This window comes from Neopsephotus bourkii, unplaced genomic scaffold (assembly GCF_033783945.1).
Source record: "Neopsephotus bourkii isolate Nb327-2 ecotype Australia unplaced genomic scaffold, CSIRO-AGI_Nbou_v1 NB_168, whole genome shotgun sequence".
Taxonomy (NCBI): Eukaryota; Metazoa; Chordata; class Aves; order Psittaciformes; family Psittacidae; genus Neopsephotus; species Neopsephotus bourkii.
In genome coordinates, this window is record NW_026900684.1 from 17,143,361 (window position 1) to 17,164,911 (window position 21,551).

At 39.2% G+C, this 21,551-nt stretch overlaps 2 protein-coding genes across 15 annotated transcripts in view; both read right to left on the reverse strand.

Annotated features, from left to right (window-relative positions):
* Positions 1–12,978, reverse strand: part of MND1 (meiotic nuclear divisions 1) — a 42,434-nt gene extending 29,456 nt beyond the window's left edge. Inside the window, exons 1-3 of one of the 2 annotated variants that reach the window (XM_061373829.1) lie at positions 12,892–12,978; positions 11,910–11,967; positions 10,068–10,216 (exon numbers count right to left, since the gene is read on the reverse strand). In XM_061373829.1, coding sequence (XP_061229813.1) covers positions 10,068–10,216; positions 11,910–11,967; positions 12,892–12,915 — 231 coding nt within the window. In that variant the 5' untranslated portion in view covers positions 12,916–12,978. The remainder of the gene's footprint in view (positions 1–10,067; positions 10,217–11,909; positions 11,968–12,891) is intronic. The other variant, XM_061373839.1, reaches the window with a different exon arrangement.
* A 3,317-nt stretch (positions 12,979–16,295) lies between these two features.
* TRIM2 (tripartite motif containing 2) overlaps positions 16,296–21,551 on the reverse strand; it is an 88,145-nt gene continuing 82,889 nt past the window's right edge. For all 13 annotated transcript variants that reach the window (XM_061373902.1, XM_061373893.1, XM_061373860.1 and 10 more), the window contains exon 12: positions 16,296–20,793. In XM_061373902.1, the coding sequence (XP_061229886.1) occupies positions 20,641–20,793 (153 nt within the window). In that variant the 3' untranslated portion in view covers positions 16,296–20,640. The remainder of the gene's footprint in view (positions 20,794–21,551) is intronic.

Consider the following 21,551-nt stretch of genomic DNA (forward strand, 5'->3'; position numbering starts at 1 on the left):
CAATGACCATCTAATATTCCCTGACCTAAAGTCCTGCCTAAAGACTAGAAAAAAACAAATCAAAACTTTATTCCACAGCCTTTCAAAGAAGCCCAAATCCAACACTGAGATATTATCAGTAAAATACAAAGCCTCAGTAAAACATGTCTATCAAATTTCAGAGTTTTGACAGCATGCACATATTTACTCTTTATGCCAATATCACCATTTTTAAGCAATGCTCAGACAGATAACCAACTCATCCCAAATTCCTGATACGAAGAACAGTCTTTGGTGGAATATCGTGTTCAGCAATAATGACCTGTTTGACTGTGCTGAGAAAGACCTTTCCTCTAAAGTCTCCCTGCTCCAAATTAACTTCACACATTTTGGTTTTATACACTGCTTTTTAATATTTTTTTCTTCCATTCCTTTCAGAAGAGAAGAATGCAATGAAGTGAGACACAATTACATGCTTGTATTTTATTTCTGCATTCATGCTAAGTTAATTGAATGAATTAATTGAATGACAAGATTTTAAGATGAAAATCAAAGCTCAAATTAAATAAAATCAAAACCTCACTGTTGCCAAATCCAGCTTTGAAAGCACGATTGCCTCTGCCCTACCCCCAGGCTGAAAGCTGCTGGCCTCACAGCACAGACAAGCTTACAGGTTTGCCAGAGAGCACAGAACACGTAAGCCTTGAAACTTTCTCAGGATGCTGGGTTTCTGCTGATATGCTGAGCCATCACTCTTACCTGCCATACCTACTGTGGGACATGGGAAGACGTGCAGGGCACAGAGCTGCATCTGTGACAGATTTGACTGGTTCCTGGAGCAAAAGGCCCATATTTATTCTCAATTTCTTTGCATTTTAGATTAACATTTTCATAGCAATGTCAGGAATGGAGCCAGCAGCCAGCATGCAAGCCTCTTCGAAAAGGAAATGCAAACCATGTGATCATAGTACTGAAAAAATTGAGTTTCACAGAAAACACTGTAAGAAAAAGCTAGGATTTTTTATCCTGCATTGTATCAGAAAGAATATATAACATACACTATTAGGGCACAGTAACAATATATCCCTTTTAATAGAGTAGGATTCGTCCTTCAAACCTACTTTATAATCTTCACAGTTACTACAGAGCCAGCTTAATGCTCTTAAATCATGCCAATTTTAACTTATGCTCATCAAGAAGGCAGAAAAGAAAAACCTATACTTCACAGTTACCATCAATCTAGTTACATATTAACAGCTAGTAAAAGGAAAAGCATGAAATTCAACTAATGAACACCGAATTATGAGGTTGCTTAATTCTACCAGAAGCCTTCAGAGCACTGTATTTTTAGAAGTCTGCCATGACAGCAGTAACTAAGCATACCCTCCAGGGCTTTGTAGCATGCCATTAACCATAATTCCAGAAGGCTCTAATAAGTAACAGCACTAGAAGAGTATTCTCTGCTGAACATTTTAGGACTTCAGGACCATTTTAAGACATCAACATTTCTCAAGCACAAAATGCAAAGAGGTAACAAACTCCCTAGACTGCTTCAAATAAAACTTTATTAGCATCTTCCAGGAGGCTGATCCAGGGAATAAGCTTATCAGGATCAACAAGCAAACAAGCATAGATGTAATCAACATATTCTCAGTGTTTAAGTGATGCAAATTCTCAGACTTTTGCTTTTAGGATACTTCTTACTGCTACAGCTCCCAGTGGATGGTATGAAGTTGGCCATTTCTTCATATGTCTAGTCCTTTATTTCCAAGAAAATGTACAGGTCAGTGAAAGCCTGCAGGCTGAATATAGGGAGGGGCGATTAACTGCCTGGTGGGAAAGTCATTACTATGTAAGAGAGGAGAAAGAAAAAGCTGAGCCAGAAGGGAACGGAATCACTCAGCAGATTATCAAAATGGCCAGGCCAATCCAAATAAGAATAAATAAATAAAGTAGGAAGCTAAATGAGATGCCCTCAAATATGAGGGGAAGAGGGTGGCCCAGCATGGATATGGGGAGACTGCTGTAACTGCTTAGTCAACATATTGGGATCCTGCCTACGTATTACAATGGGCATTAAAAGAGAGAACTCTTCAGCAATTACACTTTCATTTTTCCAGGAAAAGGAAAATTTATTATGTTTTCTGCAACCTAATAAAATTAAATTGTAAACATACATAATAGAGAAAAATGTCTAACAAGATAATTTCTAACACAAGTCACATGCATTATTTGCAGAAGTACTGATGTACTCTGGTTTTAGAGAACAATTCTTTAACTATACTATTCATAGAGTCAGAATGGTTTGGGTTGGAATGGACCTTAAAGCTCATCCAGTTCCAACCCCTTGCCATGGGCATGGCCACCTTCCACTAGATCAGGTTGCTCAAAGCCCCATCCAACCTGGCCTTGAACACTTTTAGGGATGGGGCATCCACAACTTCTCTCAGCAACCTGTTCCAGTGTCTCACCACCCTCATAGTAAAGAATTTATTCCTAATATGTAATCTAAATCTCCCTTCTGTCAACTTAAAGCCATTCCCCCTTGTCCTGTCACTACATGTCCTTATAAAAAGTCCCTCTCCAGATTTCTTGAAGGTCCCCTTTAGGTATTGGAAGACTGCTGGAAAGTCTCCCCACAGCCTTGTGTTCTCAGGCTGAGATAGGATAGGATACTTCCCTCAACATTTATAAATTTCATACTAAAAAGATAGTGCTAAGCTTTTCTAAAACATATTCAGCAAATATTAAGATCACAATAAAACTTAAGACACTTTATCCAATGTCCTTAAGGTTGAACAACACAAGGAAAGAAAAAAAAAAAACAACAAAAAAGAAACCAGAACAGTGAAACTCTCCATTCAAAACCATTGATAGGATGAAAACTGAAATAGAGATCTGAGTGTGTAAGGAGCTCAGTTAAAGGCTGGTAACACCATCTATGGAGGACACTCCTACAAAACAATGCAAAAAGCTTGCTTCAGAGCACTAGGTCCCACAGACACTCCCTCACTATTCAAAGCACCAGCCATGTACACATCTTGTCTGGCATCTTCAGCAATGTCACTCAACTCCACGCACCACCAGACACGTTACCCCTTACTAAATATCTATCATCTCCATAGATTTGTACCTCCTTTCAGGGCTGATTACTTTAAGCTAGCCACCTCTGAGCACTTGTACCTACTTGCAGTCCAGAATCAATCTCCAGATTGTGTGGAAATACACTGACAGTGACTGAGCCAATTGGATCAAGAAAGAGGCAGTTCAGAGTGAAACAATGTGGGCAGAAGTTCCTTGTGCTTCATTCAGTGGTCTCAAGCAGTCCCTATTCAGCAATTTTCCATGCAGTAATCCAGTCATAGTATTTGAGGACAAAAAATGTATCTGCCTAAAAGGACAGAAATAAACCAAACCACATCTTGAAAGGACTTTCTGATCATTAAAATTCAACATTTTCTGTGTGCATTCTGAACAAATAAGGTTCTCTCCTTTTAGGTATGCTGTCAAACATCTCCAGGAGGCTTCAAGCCAGATTACTCACCAATATGATTATTTTTTCCCATTAACTATTTCCAAACAAAGTGCATTCCTAACAAAGCATTTCCTAATACAGCATTCCCCGAGTCTTTTTTATTGCTCTTATTTAATAAAATTAATCCTTTCTCTTTTCATATTTCAATGCTCATAAGTACAATCAATTTGGTATATGTGAAGTCACTCTATTTCGACAAGTTCATTCCTGGGATTTGGGGATTTTTATTTGGGGATTTAATTCTTTTTTTTTTTTTTAAACTATCTGCCAAATGAGAATTAGGATGTACTGACTTCCAGATTCTTCCCTTGGCTCAATACATGAGTCATGGGAAGTGAAAATCCCTCCTCTTACCAACCCTAGGGCAGGGATTTAAGGAATGAAACATCAACTAATCCCTTCCATCTTAACTAACAGTGGCCCAGTGCAATGCTTAGTGAAGGAAAAAAATTGCCAGAAACTGCCCTCAAGTCTCTGTTGGCCACGTGTGTCTTGAAATGAGCACAGGGAACATCATAGAAAGTCCATCCTGTGTCCTGCTCTAAGAAGACTCAGCTTAATCTTTCTTGCAGTACAAGGTGTCACCATCCTGCTCCCAGTTTCAGAAGGAACAGCAGCTTTGATACTGTATTTTGTTAAACTTTCCCTTGCAAATCCTAAGAATACAAAAGAATAACCCATGAGAAAGCAATGTCATGAGAAATGAGATAAGTGGAACAATTAATGAAACAGTGAAATGAATAGCTTTGAACTGAACAATGGAATGAAATGTCACAAAACCAAACTGGGAAAAAGAAGTAAACCGTTTCCACAAGCTACTGAGTTACAGTGCTCACAGGTCTGTCAACAGTTCCACTAACAACTGCAAGATCTTTGAAAAACTTGGTATTTCAGGTCCCTATCTGTTAAAACCCTATGCTGTGGCAATACTCAGTGACCTTATGGTTCAAGCACATATCCCAGCCAGACACTCTTGGATACTAGCAAGGATCACTGAAATTGCTTCTGTGCCTCTTAAGCTCTGTAGCATCAGTACTAAACCCGCCAAGACTCTCCCTAAGTCACGCCGAGTATGGCAGAGAAAGTTCTGGAGAGATGGGACATTCCTTATGGCTTTTGAGGGCTCTGGTCTGCAGACCCAACAGGCCTTGTGTGAAAAAAAGACTAAGTTTTACTAGTTACTTTAATTAATACTTAATTCAAGCCACTATAAAACAAAATGCAAACAAGCATTTGCAATAGCATCTTATTTAAAACAGACAGCACAGTTGTGTTTTACCAAAGACACATATGAAAAAGTGAAAGAAAATCTAAACTGAACCTGCTTATACTAAGGTTATATCATAAAGGCTTCTCTTTCCTCACTCACTGTTAATGCCTCTTCCTACCTGATACAACTGTTGTCAAGGTTTTGGTTGCATTTGCGCCTTCTCTTCTTCAGCAGGTAACATAAATGTACATCAGAACAATACAAAAAACAAGCAGGCACATAACTGTATGAAACATATTAGCAGCCCTTGCCCAGGATTGAACAGGACTGTGATTAACATGCTGGAGTTGCTCATCTCCAGTCTCCACATTTTATGCATGAAATCAACAACAGGCAGCAGAATCATTAATAAACGATCTTTCTTCTTTCATTGCGTAGGTCAAATTCTTCATTAGTTCAATAAAACTTCTAAGCTTCTGGTATTATGCCAAGAGTAAACATCTCATTTTGTCAAAATACAATTGGTCATAGATAATTCAAAACTTTAGAACCTGGTTGCCAGGAAAATATTGATAATGAATAAAACCACATTGTTTCACCCTTTCTTATTGAAGGAAAAAAAACCACCAACCTCTCAGTAAAGCTTCCACAGTTCTCTCAACAAGTTAAAGTTCCATTAAAAATTTATCCACTTATAAGCCTTATTAAAACAATAATTTTCAATTTACACCCTTGCTCTGCTATCACCATCTCATAGCTGTACCAATGCAACTATAAACCAAAATGCAACTTCCCATGTCTTTTTACTTTTCAGCTGTCCAATTCATAGTTGCATAAGCATAACCAAGAGGTGAAGGATAAGCATCCAGCAAAAGGCATAAACCTTTAAGTCAGCCACTGCAAAACAAATCAATACAAAACCCATAGGGACCTACTTAGCAAATCTTACTCTGTGAGCCATCAATGAAAAAAATTGCAGCAGATGCTACACAAACTGAAGATGCTCATCGTCCTGGCTTTTCAGAAGAACAGGAAGAAGTCCAAACAGTAACTCTGGGTTAGACAGCAGCACCAACATCCTTTATTTCAAGCACTGTTTTTAATTGCCATTCCTCTGCACAAAAGGATCACACTGATAACTTAAATCCCTTCTGACATAAATCTATGACATACACAGCCACTGTGAGGTGCAACTTTAAAACATCCAGACAAAACTGGCTTGCTGTTCATTACGAACATCAAGCTAGACTTCTTTGCTCCTAAGTTTCTAAATTGAGATGTGGCTTGATAATCACAAAAATATCTGAAACAAAGTATTTGTTTCAGGAACAGTTCCTAAACCAGCCTTCCCATGATCACAAGCTCTGTAAGATGCAGAGAGGCAAAAGCAACTTCACTAAAATGACATGAAGTACTAATGTATGCAAGCAAAAGGCCCTGTAGCAGGCCCAATTTTCCAGCGTAAGCCTCAGCACTATGAATTAATAGGATAATGTGTATCTTATAGAAGCTTCTTCTGTTCTTCCACTTATTTTCAAATGTCTCTCTTCAGCATTTAGGATCACTCCTTTCTCTTCACCTCTTGCCCATTCACTCAGCAAACAAAGATACTGCTTCCTAGTAAAAAGCTTTAATTGCAGTATGAACTGAACTACTAGATTTTTAAACTTGTACTTTAAGTAAGGTGGCTTGATTCCAGCTTTTAACAACTGAAGAAAGAGACCAACTCATGTAACAAGCGATCTGGACAAGACACGGAAAGAAAACACGTCACTCAGCTTGCAACAAGCTGCGCACAGGAATGATGAAAAACAGGCAACATGCAACAGAAATCGTACAATAGCTTACTTTTTTTCCTTTGCTTTGCGTGGTCTGACAAGAAATTTTGTGATATGCGGTGACTGGATTCAGAAACCCTTAAGAAAAATCTGTATGTGTTCACATCAAGAAGCATACGCACATTAAAAGAGCAAATTTCAGCTCACAGACACAGACAGAATCCGTTATCTTGCAAAAACATTCAGAGAGCTATTCATTGAAAATGCCACCTTTTCCAGCATGTCAACAGAGAAGTCATTTTCAGCTAGCAAAAATGCTTTCCCCTGAAATGCCGTAACATTCCCATTCTCATCAGAAAAGCAAGGTAATGAATACAAATATTTTAAGGGCTCATAACATGGTCTAAAGAGAGCTCTCACATCAATAACCCTGTATGTTAGGAGCAGGACTTGGCTTGCAAATAAATGTCTGGCAACAAAACTATTTCAGCTGGAACAGGTTTATATCACAAAACTGTTTATATCAGCATAGTTTCTTTCATACACATAAGTAGCCATAAAATAACATTACAATACAATAATTACATGCTTATATTTTCATAATGACAGATAGCTTTATTTTTAATAATGTAATAGTACATTTAAAGGAGTTAGTAGATAACCCCTGGATACTTATGATAGAGCATATTAGGCAGATTCTGCAAGACATTCCAAGGAAGATACTCATCAGGGTACGACAGAGACCTGCTTGGTAATTATCTTTACAATTCATGATGGGACTGGGCCCGAGGGTAAAGACAACAAATACCAACTCCTTCATTCAGCTACTTGGATTAATGTGAAGCATAAGCAGAAATATAAAGTATCCAGGTCAAATCATTTGCGTTCAACATAACAGTTTCACCAGGGTGTTTGGTGAACAAAGCAGGAATTTTGGCATGTATTTGTACAATTGTTCAGTTGGCATTGTGTTCGGGCAGAGTAAGGAGCCTGGTCTAAAACTTGTGTGAACATACTAATAACCTGAGTAAGCTCCAAACTGGGGTACAGTTAAACTGATCTCCTGTTTCAGACAAACAGAACTTACCAGCGTAGGAATCAGTGCATTTTTACTGGCAGCCAATGAATGAATTTAAACCCTGTCATGCCAGACTAAGTCCATGCCTGAAAACAGTACAAGCATATTCAGCTAAACTGAGTAAGTTTTTAATGCCTGGACTCATCTGAGTTCTGAAAGCAAAGGCAATAAAGCGGCAGACAAAATTGTCAGTGGGACAACTTAATATTAACCAAGTCTCAGTACCACAATGTACTGTTTATATCCATAATACATCTGATGCTGAGAAAGTTACTCAAAACATGGAGCAAGTCAGTGGTAGAACCCGAAATTAAAGAGTCAACAATTTTGGTGACCCATACACAAAAATACAGCCCACAGCAGCTATATCAAGTAGCATTTCCTAACTCATTTGAAGCACCTGCCTAAAAGGTTATCAACTTACAGTTAATGACAGAAAGGACTGCAATACTTCCTCCTTACTGCCACAGACCCCTGAATGTATCACTGGCTCATAAAAATAACATGAGGTAGTGAACAAGGAGAAATGAAGTGAAAGCTCCAGGAATTCTTATTCTTGATCCTGAAAACTGTAGCAAACACACTGACCATGTGACAAGAGTACCCCTCTGCCAGATCTACACAAGCAGACACACTAAATGCCTTCAGACAACCATCGAGAGTATCCAAGCCATTAATGAAAATATTCAGAGCAAAAGGAAATGACCTTATGTTGGTTATGAGACAAGGGGGGGGCACGAAATTACAAAATGGTATATAGAAATCTTTAGAAGTAGCTTTAAATAGTGTTAAGTTTGATGGCTTTGTAACAGTAGCAATGGAAAATTACTGAGGTGCAGGGTACATAGAGAAAAATATGTGAAGAGAGTGCAGCTAGAGAACATACTGAGAATTCTCACAAGATAAATCGTTATAGTTGACATAGCTTTAAGAAAAAACAGCCTAGAAAAACAGGACACAGGGATAAGGGGTATCTGGGAACTGCAGGTGTCCAGGATGGGCTACAGTTGAACTAACAGATAAGTAGGAGGATGGGAGGATTATTATGTCTCTGGTGCTAACGAACCAATTAAACTGGTATGAGCATCTACTGCGCGTGCTTCAAAGGCTGCCAGAAGTGATGAAGATCGTTGGAAGAAGTAAACGACCCTCAGAGACCACCACCACAAATCTGTACGCATGCGGGGAACTCTCTGGAAAATGATGTAATCCATATGTAGCCTCATGAATATGTATGTATGCCCAGGGGCTATAAAAGGACAGCTTGTATAGCAGTACGGAGACACACGTTAGGAGGATTTATCCCCCGTGTCTCCCGGCGCCGCAATAAAGAATACCTGCTTGTCAGCTTGAAAACTTTGTTGGCAAGTTTGTTCCTGGAGTTTTCTCCGAATCAGTTAAAACAGACGAATGGATTGGACTCATTTTTTTAATAACAGATTTACAAGCCATGACAGCATAACAAGGGATAACTGACAAGGTTACCTCTCAGCTGGTCACGCTACATTTTATGCGTAAACAAGTGTTTATGCATATAAAAAACTGCTTTTACAATACGAGCTTGGGAAGAAAACATGAGTTTACACACTCAGTTTGAAGCCTTAAAGTAGCAGCTGAAGTGGCCTACACTGTACATAAGATGGCAATGATAATACCAGAGCTATGTCTGAAGAAAATAATGGCTGTAGACATGCTCAGATACTACCAATAATTTTGCATTAATTCAAATGATTCTTTGAGGAACAGACATAATGCTAAACAAGCATGGGAAAGGTTGGCAGTGCCATGGCACCATCAGACCAAAGCTAGTTTATCGATCTTGTTATGAGATGAATAGATGTCTTCCCACTCCAATTAAGACAACCAAGAAAGACAGTTCCTAAAAAGTAGGAAAGAACTGGATCAATAGAATAGAAATACTGTAACAAAAGATGCCTGGCTCTTCTGCAGAAGATCATGACTGATATGCTCTTCTCTCTTCATGAAAGTACAATATGGGATTAGACAAATGCTCACAAATTAAGCTACCAATAAAAACAGAGAGGAAAGCACATTGGCCATAAGAACAAACCAAAGTCACATTTACTTAGGTTACACATTTCAGTCTTCTCATGGTTTTTAGATCATTACCACATGATGGCCTACATTATATAAAAGACGCATAAAAGCATATGCTACTTAAATATTTAGAGAAAATTATTAAATGATGTTTTGCATCACAAATAACATGCTTTCAGAAAGCAGCAAGTAGACAAAGTCTTGTCAAGCTGCAACTAAAACAACTTCCAAGTTTTCTAACATGATAGCAAGATAATGTCATACCATGTGTGCCAGATGATTCCTATAGTAAAATCTCTGTACAGTACAGTAGTACACACACACATACACACACACAAGAAAGCGTAATCTGAACAAGAATGACAAGAAGGTATAAGAAAAAAGCAAATCCATTCAGGTAAACAAGCACTTTCCTTAAAATAGATTTACCTGAGACTCCAATTCTGCTAATTTACGCTTCCTGGCATGAAGAGCTTTACTTGGAAAAGCCCAGAAATAATTGGAAGTTCCAATTCTATCAGTGTCCACCATGCCATCATCAACTAAGCTCTGCAGAATCTCTTTCACTGACATCGAGGCTAATAAAAGCAAAAATATTAAATTAGAAACGCATAGCATCTAAACTACAGAAAATTATGCAAACCATAAATTTACAATAATCTGTATGAACATTTTTCTATAGCGTCAGTTAGCTGGAAGATTTCAAGAGAACACCATGCCTGATGCTTCACTTGAAGGGATAAATCTCGGATCAGCAGTTTATACATCAAAGCTGCTACTCAGTACAGTCTGCTACCAGATGTTTGTAAAACACCACTCATGAGTATCATAAGACATACATGCATATTACAGCACAAACCATAACAAACTCATGAGAGGGTACTTGAGAAGTTATCTTGCAATCTTAATTCTAACATGGATTAATTTACAATTTCTTGATTAGGAGTGTAATTACATTTCACTTTGTAATGCTTATCAAAGCATTTAACAGCAGCAGAGGCACCAAAGCCATCTGTTTATAAACTCAGGAGAGGCAGATATTACTTTTGATTGTAGTCAGCTCCAATACAAAAAGTGAACTGCAGTCAAAGGATCCAAAACATTTCTGAATGTAATTATTCATTTTCTAGCAAATGTGTGGTATAACTCACCAGTTTAAAAATTGTGTCTATTCCAAGTAATTGCTATTATATTCAAGCACTGCAGATATAAAGACTTTTGAGTTACTTTATGGTTTTCAGTGTCTGACTTTCTAGTCTAAAGGGGATCCCAGATCAGAAACATCCAATCTTTTGGAAGCTACAGGCTGGATGCCAGCACGGGGGCATTTCCACAGCCCAGACATTGTTCTTTCCAGAGTAACTGGGGCCTAGGGTGCATGGCTAAACGCCTTTATATGCAGAAGCAGGATGAATGTGGGCTATTAAAATGTGTTGATGGTTTTAGAAACTCTACATTCCAGATTTTTTAATATGACATTCCATTGCTTGTATTAACTGTTTTGCATCCTCTTCCTGCCAATTACGATTAAATATATGCATTGACAAACCAATCAAGACCACAACACATCTTTTCAGAAGCCTGTGAGCGTCCCTGTTAGCTGAAGACATAACTGAAAAACACTGCTTTGCAATATTCACATATGCCTGCAGTTCTTCCAAGAAGCTCATTTACTCTTGCAGTGCCATAAAGACATGCTAGTCAAGGACAACCACAGAAACGTCACGCCTTGCCACCCTTTTGTTAATGAGCACAAAAGGAATTGGAATGAGGAACATATAAAACAATTCAACAGCATAAGATAAATCCTCCTGGACCTAATCCTAAACCAATCCATCTCATCAGGAAGACTTTCACTGAAAAGACAACCTCTTTCCATTTACAGCTGTCCAGCCATTTTTTGGGGGAGGGGGTAGAAAAGCTTATACGGACTGTGTAAACCTGGACTAGCATTTTAAAATACTTGTGACATTACAGACAGACATTTAAATCCTCTGCTCACTACCTGAGTGCGCATATTTCATACACTAAAAGTCACTGCAAGTCAGGCATCTCAGAGCCTAGGAAAAATCCCATCTCATTTAACATCAGTAAACCAAGATAGGAGTACGCTGTTCATGTCACTCTCAAACCTACAGCCCTGCCATTGACAGGTCTCCCTTTCTAGCTATTTTTCCCCACCATTACAATCACAAACCTGAAATTGTAGCCAAGAAAGTTTATACTGTATGACCTGTATGACTCATGAGAATTAAGTTTTGTAACACTTACTAATCCCTTTTTCTTTTGGAGCAATCTTCTCTATATCCTTCAACTGGAACACATCTTTCTGTGCAAAACATAAAAGACACTTTAGCTCCAAATGACAGCATCATCTAAGTCTGGGGGGGTTTTTTTACACTGAATCAATGCAAAAAAAAAAAAAAAAAGTAGGAAATACATTGCATATTTATGTTTTGCTAGGGAAATAAGCTGCACATCCCTCAATAGACTTAGAACCCTTATTAATTAAACAATTTTAAAAGACTATTATTGTAACAAGTCCTTTTCTGCTCTTTGGTGGTCTCAAGTCACAGAATCATGGAATAGTTGAGGCTCAAAGGGACCACTATTGCTTGGACTGGGGATGGCAGTCATCCATCCCCATTCCAAATAGAAGTTGAGTCATCCAGCTCAAGCAGGGTCACCTAGATCTTGTCTCTAGTTAAGGTTGTAAACCCCTTAGGACAGACAGAGCTCAGGTTATCCTGTCAGCACCAGATGCACCACATTGCTCAAGTACTCAGATACCACAGTGTTCTTTTTAATAGGTGAAATACTGTGAATTACCTATGTCACATTATAATTATATCTCTGCTTCTGGATCCCCTGGTTTCATCTCACCAGTGACCTCTTCCAAGTCTCCTCATCTTTTCTACACTCAAATGTCTTCCTCCTCCCCTAAACTGCAGTGAGATATTTTCTAATCTTCCTAATCCCTCTGACAGAACAAACTCAAAATTAGAAGACTTGAATAGGGAGCACCTGAAGCATTTGATATCACCTAAGCACCTGAACACCTTGGCTCCTCCTGGGGATGAGCCACCTGATCAGAGGCTATATGAATCAAGCTCTGTCCCTGTAATTTATACATTGATGACACAGGGCATCAGTGAAATGCACAGCAGGATATACAGAGGTCATCTACAGCTAAGCTTCTTTCAGGACCTGTTTTCCCAACAATGTAAATATAGGACAATTACAAGTTACTTACTGTTTCAAAGAAGATCTCCATCATGCGAGCTCTCTTCTCCTCAAAGCTCAAACCTTTTTTCTTGGACTAGAACAGAGTAAAAGAAACCAGCAAACCAACACATTCAGCAACCTGAATAATTAACATCTGTTCAGAATTCTAATCTGTTTACATCTAAGTTATATTTGCTGTCCTTTAAAATACTATACCACTAACCCCAGGCTTTCGGATAAAGTACTACTTCCCAAAGAATCATCACATCAAGCTAACACCTGCAGTCTAACAAACTGAGGGACCTACACCGTAAGTTCAGAGCTGACCTTTCACAAAACCCAATCCAGCTCAAGCCCTCATGTTTCTTGGCGTACCAAGGCCAGGCTGGATGGGATTTTGAGCAACGTGGTCTACTGGAAGGTGCCCCTACCTGTGGGTTAGAACTAGATGGTCTTTGAGGTCCCTTCCAATGTTAGTAGATTTAAAATGTATATTTATATCAATGGTCAGCAACTCACCCAAATGTTTAATAGTCCTTAGAAAAAGAAGAAGGAATATCTTTTGGGTTTGGGTTTTTTGTTTCAGGATTATTTTTTTGTTAGAACTGTTATTTAGCTTGTGATACAGAGGCGCTAGTGTGAAATGTAGTCCATTTAGGTTTTTATTAAGGAGATAAAGTACATTTAAAGGTACTACATCTTTCTTCAAACTTCCTACCCAACCTTCTGATTTCAAAGTCATACTCTAAAAACTGTGCTTCTTTCTCTGCAGTTGTGACTGAGCAGTAAATAACATGGATTGAAATAGAAGCAAAAGGGAAAAATGACTACTCATAAACTGCTACCTGTAATACAAAACTGAGAGATGCTATTTTGACATGCTCCTGTAAAATCAGAGAACTGGAGTTTTATTAACAGCATCTAGCACACTCAATAACCCAAAAGCAGTGGCTGTAACATTAAACAGGACTGTTTCCCCTTGCCCCACTCCTTGCTTCATGGTCTATGTGACCCTGCACTGCTGCATGTGACTACAGGAGACTGAAAGGGGGATGGAAAGAGCAAAACAGGATGTTGGCAAAAGGTGGTCTCCCTCAAAAAAGAAAAACAAAACAACATAAATATTGATGCTAATGGCTAATGCCATTTTTTACTTCTTCACTACTGCTTCCTTCTTAAACAAATCACACAGTAGGGCAACACAATGTTTAAAACACCTTTAGGGAGTAAAACAGCCAGACTGACTTAGATTTTTAACAATAAATTGAGAAACCAGCTTATGCAGCTACAGTAACACGCAGGCAGGCACAGAAGCAAATCAGTACGACATTTAACAAAATCACTATTAATACTTTCCAAAGTCTCCTCCCTCCTGCTTTAGGCAGTGATGCCCTACATCAGCACTGACATCACAGCTGTCTCTGATGACATCAGTACATCACAGGATTGGTATCCGGAGCCTCAACATACACACAAGTAGGGGCACGAACAGAGAACAGACTGATCACCTTCTTTCTCCCTGCCTTCCCAAACAGCCCGAATGACATCTGCAGCCAAAGGAGCTAAACCCACAAAGCCTGACATCCCTCAGGCGCCATCCTTCACACCAGCACTCCGACAGAGAAAAGTGACAACGTGTTTTCCAGGTAAGCTTTATTAACCTTCACGTTGGTTTCGCTCTCCTACCTCTCAGCTAGGTGCTCACACCTATACAACACAGCAGGCAGATAGCTGCTCGCCACACCGGCCACCCCTTCAGCCCTCCTCACCTCCGCACCACCCGCGGCCACACCGCAATACCAGGGCGCCCGCCCGAGCTGCAGCGGCGGGGCCTGCTCTTCCGGGTTCCTTAGATTTACATTGCCCTTCAGAACCCAAACACGGCCCACGCTGCACCCCCCGCACCGGCGCCGCGGGACCCCCAAGAGCGGGGGGAGCGCGATAGGGGACACGGCCCAGCTGCCTCAGCGGCCGCAGCTGCAAAGAAAAGACGAGGAATGGGTTACCAGAGGCAATGGCCGGCTTGCACCGCCAGCTCAACAGCCTCCTTAACCGGGCACGGCGCCGCAGCTCATGCCGCGAAGGAGAGCGGAGGGAAGGAGGAAAAGCAGCAGCCTCCCCGCAGCCGCCGCTTACCATTGTCGCCTCTGGCGCAGTTTGATTTCGGCGCCACCGGGAGGGAAAAGGCCAGCGGGCACCGCCCCCAGCACCGCCCCCAGAGGCGCGGCAACCCCCCGGCCACTGCGCGGAGCTGCGGTGCGCGGTAGTCCGGCTGAGGAGGTGGGGGGGGAGCCGGGCGAGGGGCGGGATTGAGGCGGTGCTGGGGCGGAGGCGGGCGGGCTGTGCCACGGGCGGTCAAGTGTGGTTTGGGTTGGAAGGGACCTTAAAGCTCGTCCAGTTCCAACCCCTGCCATGGCCAGGGACACCTTTCTTTAGAGCAGGTTGCGCCAAGCCCCGTCCAGCCTGGACTTGAACATTGCCAAGAATGGGGCAGCCACAGCTTCTCTGGGCAATAAAGGAGAGGAAAAAAGACTCATAAAGTTGAATTCTGGTTTTTATATGTTGTGCAATCAACCATGGTATATACTTTGCTAATCATATACTATAATATAAAATCAAGATAATAGATGGAAATACTGTGTATGGGGGACTCTTAACTGTGCTTTTCTGTTAGAAGACTGTTCTCATTCACTGTGATATTCTTTAGCAGTTTGGGCTGAAATTTTCTGTGCTAGGTGTCTCACTGAGACTTTTAAGTACTGGCCGAAACAGTTTTTTTCTGTTCCAGAGGTAGAGAAAATACATTGCTTTGTCAGTGTTAAAATATGCTTAGATGGAACGAAATTTGTGCTCTCCTTCATTTTGCTCTTACAAACTTGTAATTGAATCAGATACATAAATTCTGTTTTGGGAGGACACTAAAGCGACAATGGCAGGCAGGAAGGTTGGGAAGTAGGAGAATTAAAATTGTCCTGCTTTAAGGTTGTTCCTTTCATATATATGCACCCTAGTGTAGTCTTTAATTACATTAGCTAGTTTTTCAGCAGAAGGGAAGAATTCAATTTGAACAGCAGATCAGTTTATTTCCAGAAGAGTAATAGCAAACATTTTGCATCTTGCAGCTACTTCCCACATCATCTATATGACTGACAGCGAAAAGATGTTTCAACAGAGCTTGAGGATGGAGGACAGGGAGAGCTCTAGGAGATGCTCACCCATGGGAGGTGGTATCACCTTCTCTTAGGTCCAGGCAGTCTACAGTGGGATGAGTCTGGGTATCAGGAAGCAGTATGATCCAGGAGTATTCCACAGAGGTCAGTCTCTGCAGCATCTGCTGCTTCATTTCATTTTCATCCTATCTTCCTGCATTATGGGGCTATTTTGGGGGACAGTGAGTATGAGACATGAAAAATAAATCCTCAACCATGAAAATAACAGAGGAAACAAGCTTTATTTTTATTGTTTGAAAGTTTTGTGCGTGGTAAAGGTACATATTTGACTCTGGTTTTCCTACATTTCCAAGACGGAGTAATTCTTTTTAATCGTCAGCTAAAGCATCAGGAATACTGTGGCACACAAGAAGCTAAAGCTAAACACACATACACACACACACACACACATACACACGCACACACACACACAAACACGTTGATGTGCATCTTTCATCCTTGACCTTAACGAGACAAAGTTTGTATTTAGCCTCACAGGAATTAAAAAAAAAACAACCAAACAACAAAACAAAAACAACAGAAAGAACAAGTGAGAAGAATATTTCATTGTGAGTGTCAAGAGGGTGCAAGGCTTACGTGTACACAAAACGTACGAGATTGACTTACAAAGATGGAATGTACCAAACCTTTAAGGAAAATAAAATAAACAGACAGACTCACTCCCAGAAGTGGAAAACTGCAGCGTTATCAACTGCTAGAGGTTTCTAACAGGGGCTACAGCCCCACGCTGTGCAGCTTAGGGAACATTCCCACATCATAAAGCCAAAGCAAAAGTGTCAGGGTTAAGGCTGTGTTGCTCACAAACATCAACTGGAAGTGCTGTACATTCATCAGAAATAACACAACCCGTTAGGAATCTTCTACTCCAAAGCACAGATACCTTCTGCGCACTCTCCACAAACAGGCATAAACAATTGCTGCTCACAATTCTTGAAGAAAATTTCCAGTGTACACCATGATTTCATAACTAGCTGTCACCCACAACTGAAAGTAATTGTTTTATAGCAAATACAACATATTGGGCACTTAGAGTTCTCATTATGGCAACACTAGATCCTTAGTTGTCAAAAACATTGACATAAAATCGAAAGCCCTCTCACTTTTACAGAACAGAAGAGCATTTTCTAATAAATCACTCTCCCCTTACATTAGGCAAATGCTTGCCTAAACCATTTTCCTTTCCTTCATCAGCTACATTGCTGCTGGTTTAGCATATGTAAAAATCCCCTACTGTTTATAGTGGATTTATCTGAACAGATCCTTTTATTCTATTCACAAAACAATGAAGGTACAGTTGGCTAGTTTGTCCTAAAATGCTCCAAATTACACAAGATCTGATAACCTTCTGAGATTATTTCTGGGTCAAAGATCAGTTAAATGAAGCAAATACTTTCACCATTCATGCTGTGCTGCTAGTCAATTAGCATTCCAGGGAAGTCAAGGGAACATTTGGTTATACCTGAAATCTGGCAGCAAAATGCCTATAAACCTTTAATAAATGGTAGCAACTCAGCAAAATAAGTAGTGCAATTTTGCTGTTCACTTAATTGGATGAGAAAAACAATCTGGCAGGTTTTTAGAACAGAATTTCTGTATTGGTTGCTCTTTGTAAGCTTTGTAAGCCAAGCATTTTAGCTAAGTTAGCTTCAGAAGCACACTGTAAAAGCAATGTGTTTCTCTGTTTCCCGATGCCAGGCAGATAAGGTCAGACTTTGGAAATGAATGCCCTATGCCACTGAATTTGAAACTGTAGTTGGCAGCATCTGCTATCAGAAGGAACTCCAAATTAGTGACATTTTTCAGGTGCAGTAAGTGCTGCTCTGGTGATACTGTCTGAAAACCCAAAAGACTATTCAGTCTTAAGAAAAAACTTACATCATACCTAATATCTGTTAGCTGGGTTGGAAGGGGGTTGTGTGCAGAATTCCAAATTTCATAAGGATGCACATGATTGACATAGGTTATATAAAATCCTGGTAAACAATACCAAGTCAAAGGGACTGGAAATCTTTTGAAGAAAAGTGTTTACATTAAATAGCACAAGTCTTTAAGTATATGTTTTGATAAATAGGTTAGGGTTTGAGTTCTGTGCTCTCAGAGTTCCTGGCAACAGAGGGATTTGGCAATTTTTTCTTGAGTGGAAACCTTGCAAGATTAGTAAAATGTTGTTATAAAAATCTGAACTTGGAACTACATTCGATTAATATTATCCGTAACTAACAGCAACAGCACATTTCTCATTTTCTTTTTATCTGAATGAACCCATTCAACCTCTTCTCTCCTAATAAATACAGTTAAAATTATACATACCTTTTCTTCATTGATAAATTTGCCATTTATAGGCATTCCAATGTCAGAAATTGTTCATTGGCCAGAAGGTTGCTTATAAGGACACTTAGAAGGAAATTATTTGATCATCAGAAAATTTGGTCTACAACTTTGTTAAATTTTGATAGGACAGTTTATTGTGTAGTGACTGACATACAGTCTTCAGAATTTTAGGACAAACTCAGTTCAAGCAGAGGATATTTTGTTCTCTTGGTAATAACAAACTTGAGTTTTAGCATTTCAAAAATGTACCCACCAGTTTCTTAGCTGCATTATGTAGTCCAAACCTTAAACCTTATACACGAAATATTTATTCCAATGATATAAGGAAAGTCACCTTTGCATGCAAATTTGTAAATTGACTCTATGTGCAAAAAATAAAGAAGGGAAAGAAGAGGAAATACCTTTAAGAAACAATAATTAAAACCAGACAAACTCCACATTTGAGAACCTTGGGGTCTGCATTTTTACAAACCAAATGCATCTTTACATAAAAACCATTATTCCCAAATTCATTGAAACAACAACCTTAACCTTTTAGAAATAAGACAAATAACAAGTAATTTAATAAAGATTCCTTTCCATTTTGCAAACATGCTTAAAATAATCCCTTGTTCCTGACCCAATGCCCTTTTGTTTCAAGGCCCTAAAAATCAGAAAAGAAAGACAGTACTTCCCAGGCTACTGTAGGCATTGGCAGCAAGCTTACCAGCTCCTCAAATGAGGTTTAAGAGTGATCACCACTCTATCTTTATTAGGCTACGGCAGCAATTCATTCTTTGACCACTGGATTTAGAAATAAGAATAAAGCCAATGCTACTTTAAAAAGGACAAGTTCACACTTAAAAAAAACCCACATTAAAAAAAAAGAAACATGATCGTAAGCATTTCCAGTTAAATTAATACTTCAACAAAGGACATGGTAGAGAGATCCGGCAGGAAGGAGGAGGGACGTTGTTTTCAGAGTACTGCCATTTACAAATGGCATACATATGTTCCAGTTTGCTGAAATAACCTACTTTTTTTATTATTATTATGCCCATCAGTCATACATACATACATACAAACAAATCAGAACAAATCTCAGAGTCCTTATTTTCTCCTCTAACAAAATTCCCTTTGATGAAGGACTTCAGGAATTGGTTCAAATTCATTCTTATTTGCAATGTATTTTTTCTCATGTAAAAACAAATAGCTTTGGTAACCCTTGGCTTTCCTATACAACCTCTGTTTACCACAGTTCCTTTGGTTGTATAACGTAGGTCCTCCATAGGGGTACCTCTCTGGCTTTCTGTCCTGTGTGATGCTGCATTTTATTTTATCGGTTAATACAATGAATTGCCTTAAGGAAACACGGCAAAGAACACATACAAAAGAGTGGCACACATGAGGTTAATTGAGTTGACATTGTTATAGCCCTGATCCTAATAAACTAGTTTGGTGTCAAAAGGTCTGTCGTTACACAGAAATTCAGTTCTCACTAATGTGTCACTACAGTTAAGTTTTTCCAGAGCTTTAGAAATGTCAGGTCTCTGCAAAGAACTTCCTGCACATTGAGCAAGAGGAAGAGTGAAAACAAGCACATGAAACAATCCTTCATTAATCCCACATGAGTAAGGAATTTGCATTGATTCTCATAGTGCTAAACGTTGAGCTGTGTTAGGTCTGACAGCTAGAGCTAGAAGGATTTTGTGAGACTTAATCTTATACTAAAAGGACCTACTTGTTACAGATAGTAAGACAGAAGAATGTTAAAAGTGTAATACCTACCATGATAATGAGATCGAGAAGATTCCCAGGATTACCTCTGGGATAAATAATGCATAACAATGATACTTCTTCAAATTTGGAAGCTCTGAGCAGGAGCTACCCTTTGCAGTCTTCAAAAAGCTTTGGGGACTTTTCCCAAATTTTCCTCATTTTTGCCTAATAGTTAATTCCAGTTCCATAAGTTGCAGTTTGTGTTTAATATCCCGTTGTCTTTATGAATTCAGTTAAAGAGTATTTTCTGTATTAACCCTTGCAACAAAAAGTTCAGTGAGTAACATAAGAGGTGCAAGACCTATGTAAACAAGGTAAGTTTGGAAATTAACACAAGAAGTCCATAAGAGACCCCCTCATTATTAAAAAGGAACTCAAAGTAGGAGACATCCTGCATTGGATCTCTAGGATCAGTCTTTTCTTAAGGGTGGACGAATACCCAGCTCCAGAGCTCATTGCTACTGTAAGTATCGATAGACCTTGAAGCAGTGATTTCCAGAGTCTGCAACTACAACATGGCCATCTGAAGTAAGGGCAAGACCTTGAGGGCCGTAAAGTGGGTCAGCAGAGGTGTTAATGTAGGACAAAAACGATCCACTTCCATCAAAAACCTTTGAGGGTGAGAAAGCACAGAATAAATGTTATAAATAAAAAAGAACAATAGAGGACAAATCTGCTGTCAATTATACCATTATACTTCTCATTTTTTAAATGGTTGAAATACACTAGAATAAACAAGGGCAGAATCTGATTTGTTATTCTCATAATAACAAGTTTATATTCTTGTATTCAAGTATTTTCTTATTAAAAAGAACTAATTAAAGGTTCCAGAATCTTTGGCAAGAATTAAACATGCAATGAAATAATAATAGCATCTCAGCTTTTCCTTGTTCTAAAAATAGTCAACTACAATAAATCAAACTCAATCAAGGACTCAATCAACACCTTGCTTTCCTAACAAGTATTACTACTGTGGCCAGCACAACTCTTGGCTTCCCACACAGAGAAAACATGGAATTTGTTTGCACTGTTGACAGTGCTTTCTGAGAACAACTCAGAAGCAGCTTGCTTATTTTTATATTCAGTGAAAATAATACATGCAATTAGATATTTATTAGACATTCTTTGGCAAGTAGGCAGGCTTTGTGATTAGCACTTGAAAGATAAAACAAGCATAAGTCTCATAAATCAAAACCAGAATATTTTCTCCACATTTAATAAAGATTATAAAAATCATTTGCCCCAGGGTCTATTCAGATTGTTTGCTTTTTAATGTTTTCTACCATGTCTCCAATCTTCTTTTACAGTGATTATAAATTACTATAATCTCAGCAATGCTTGCAAGTCTTCTAAATCATCAAATAGCTTT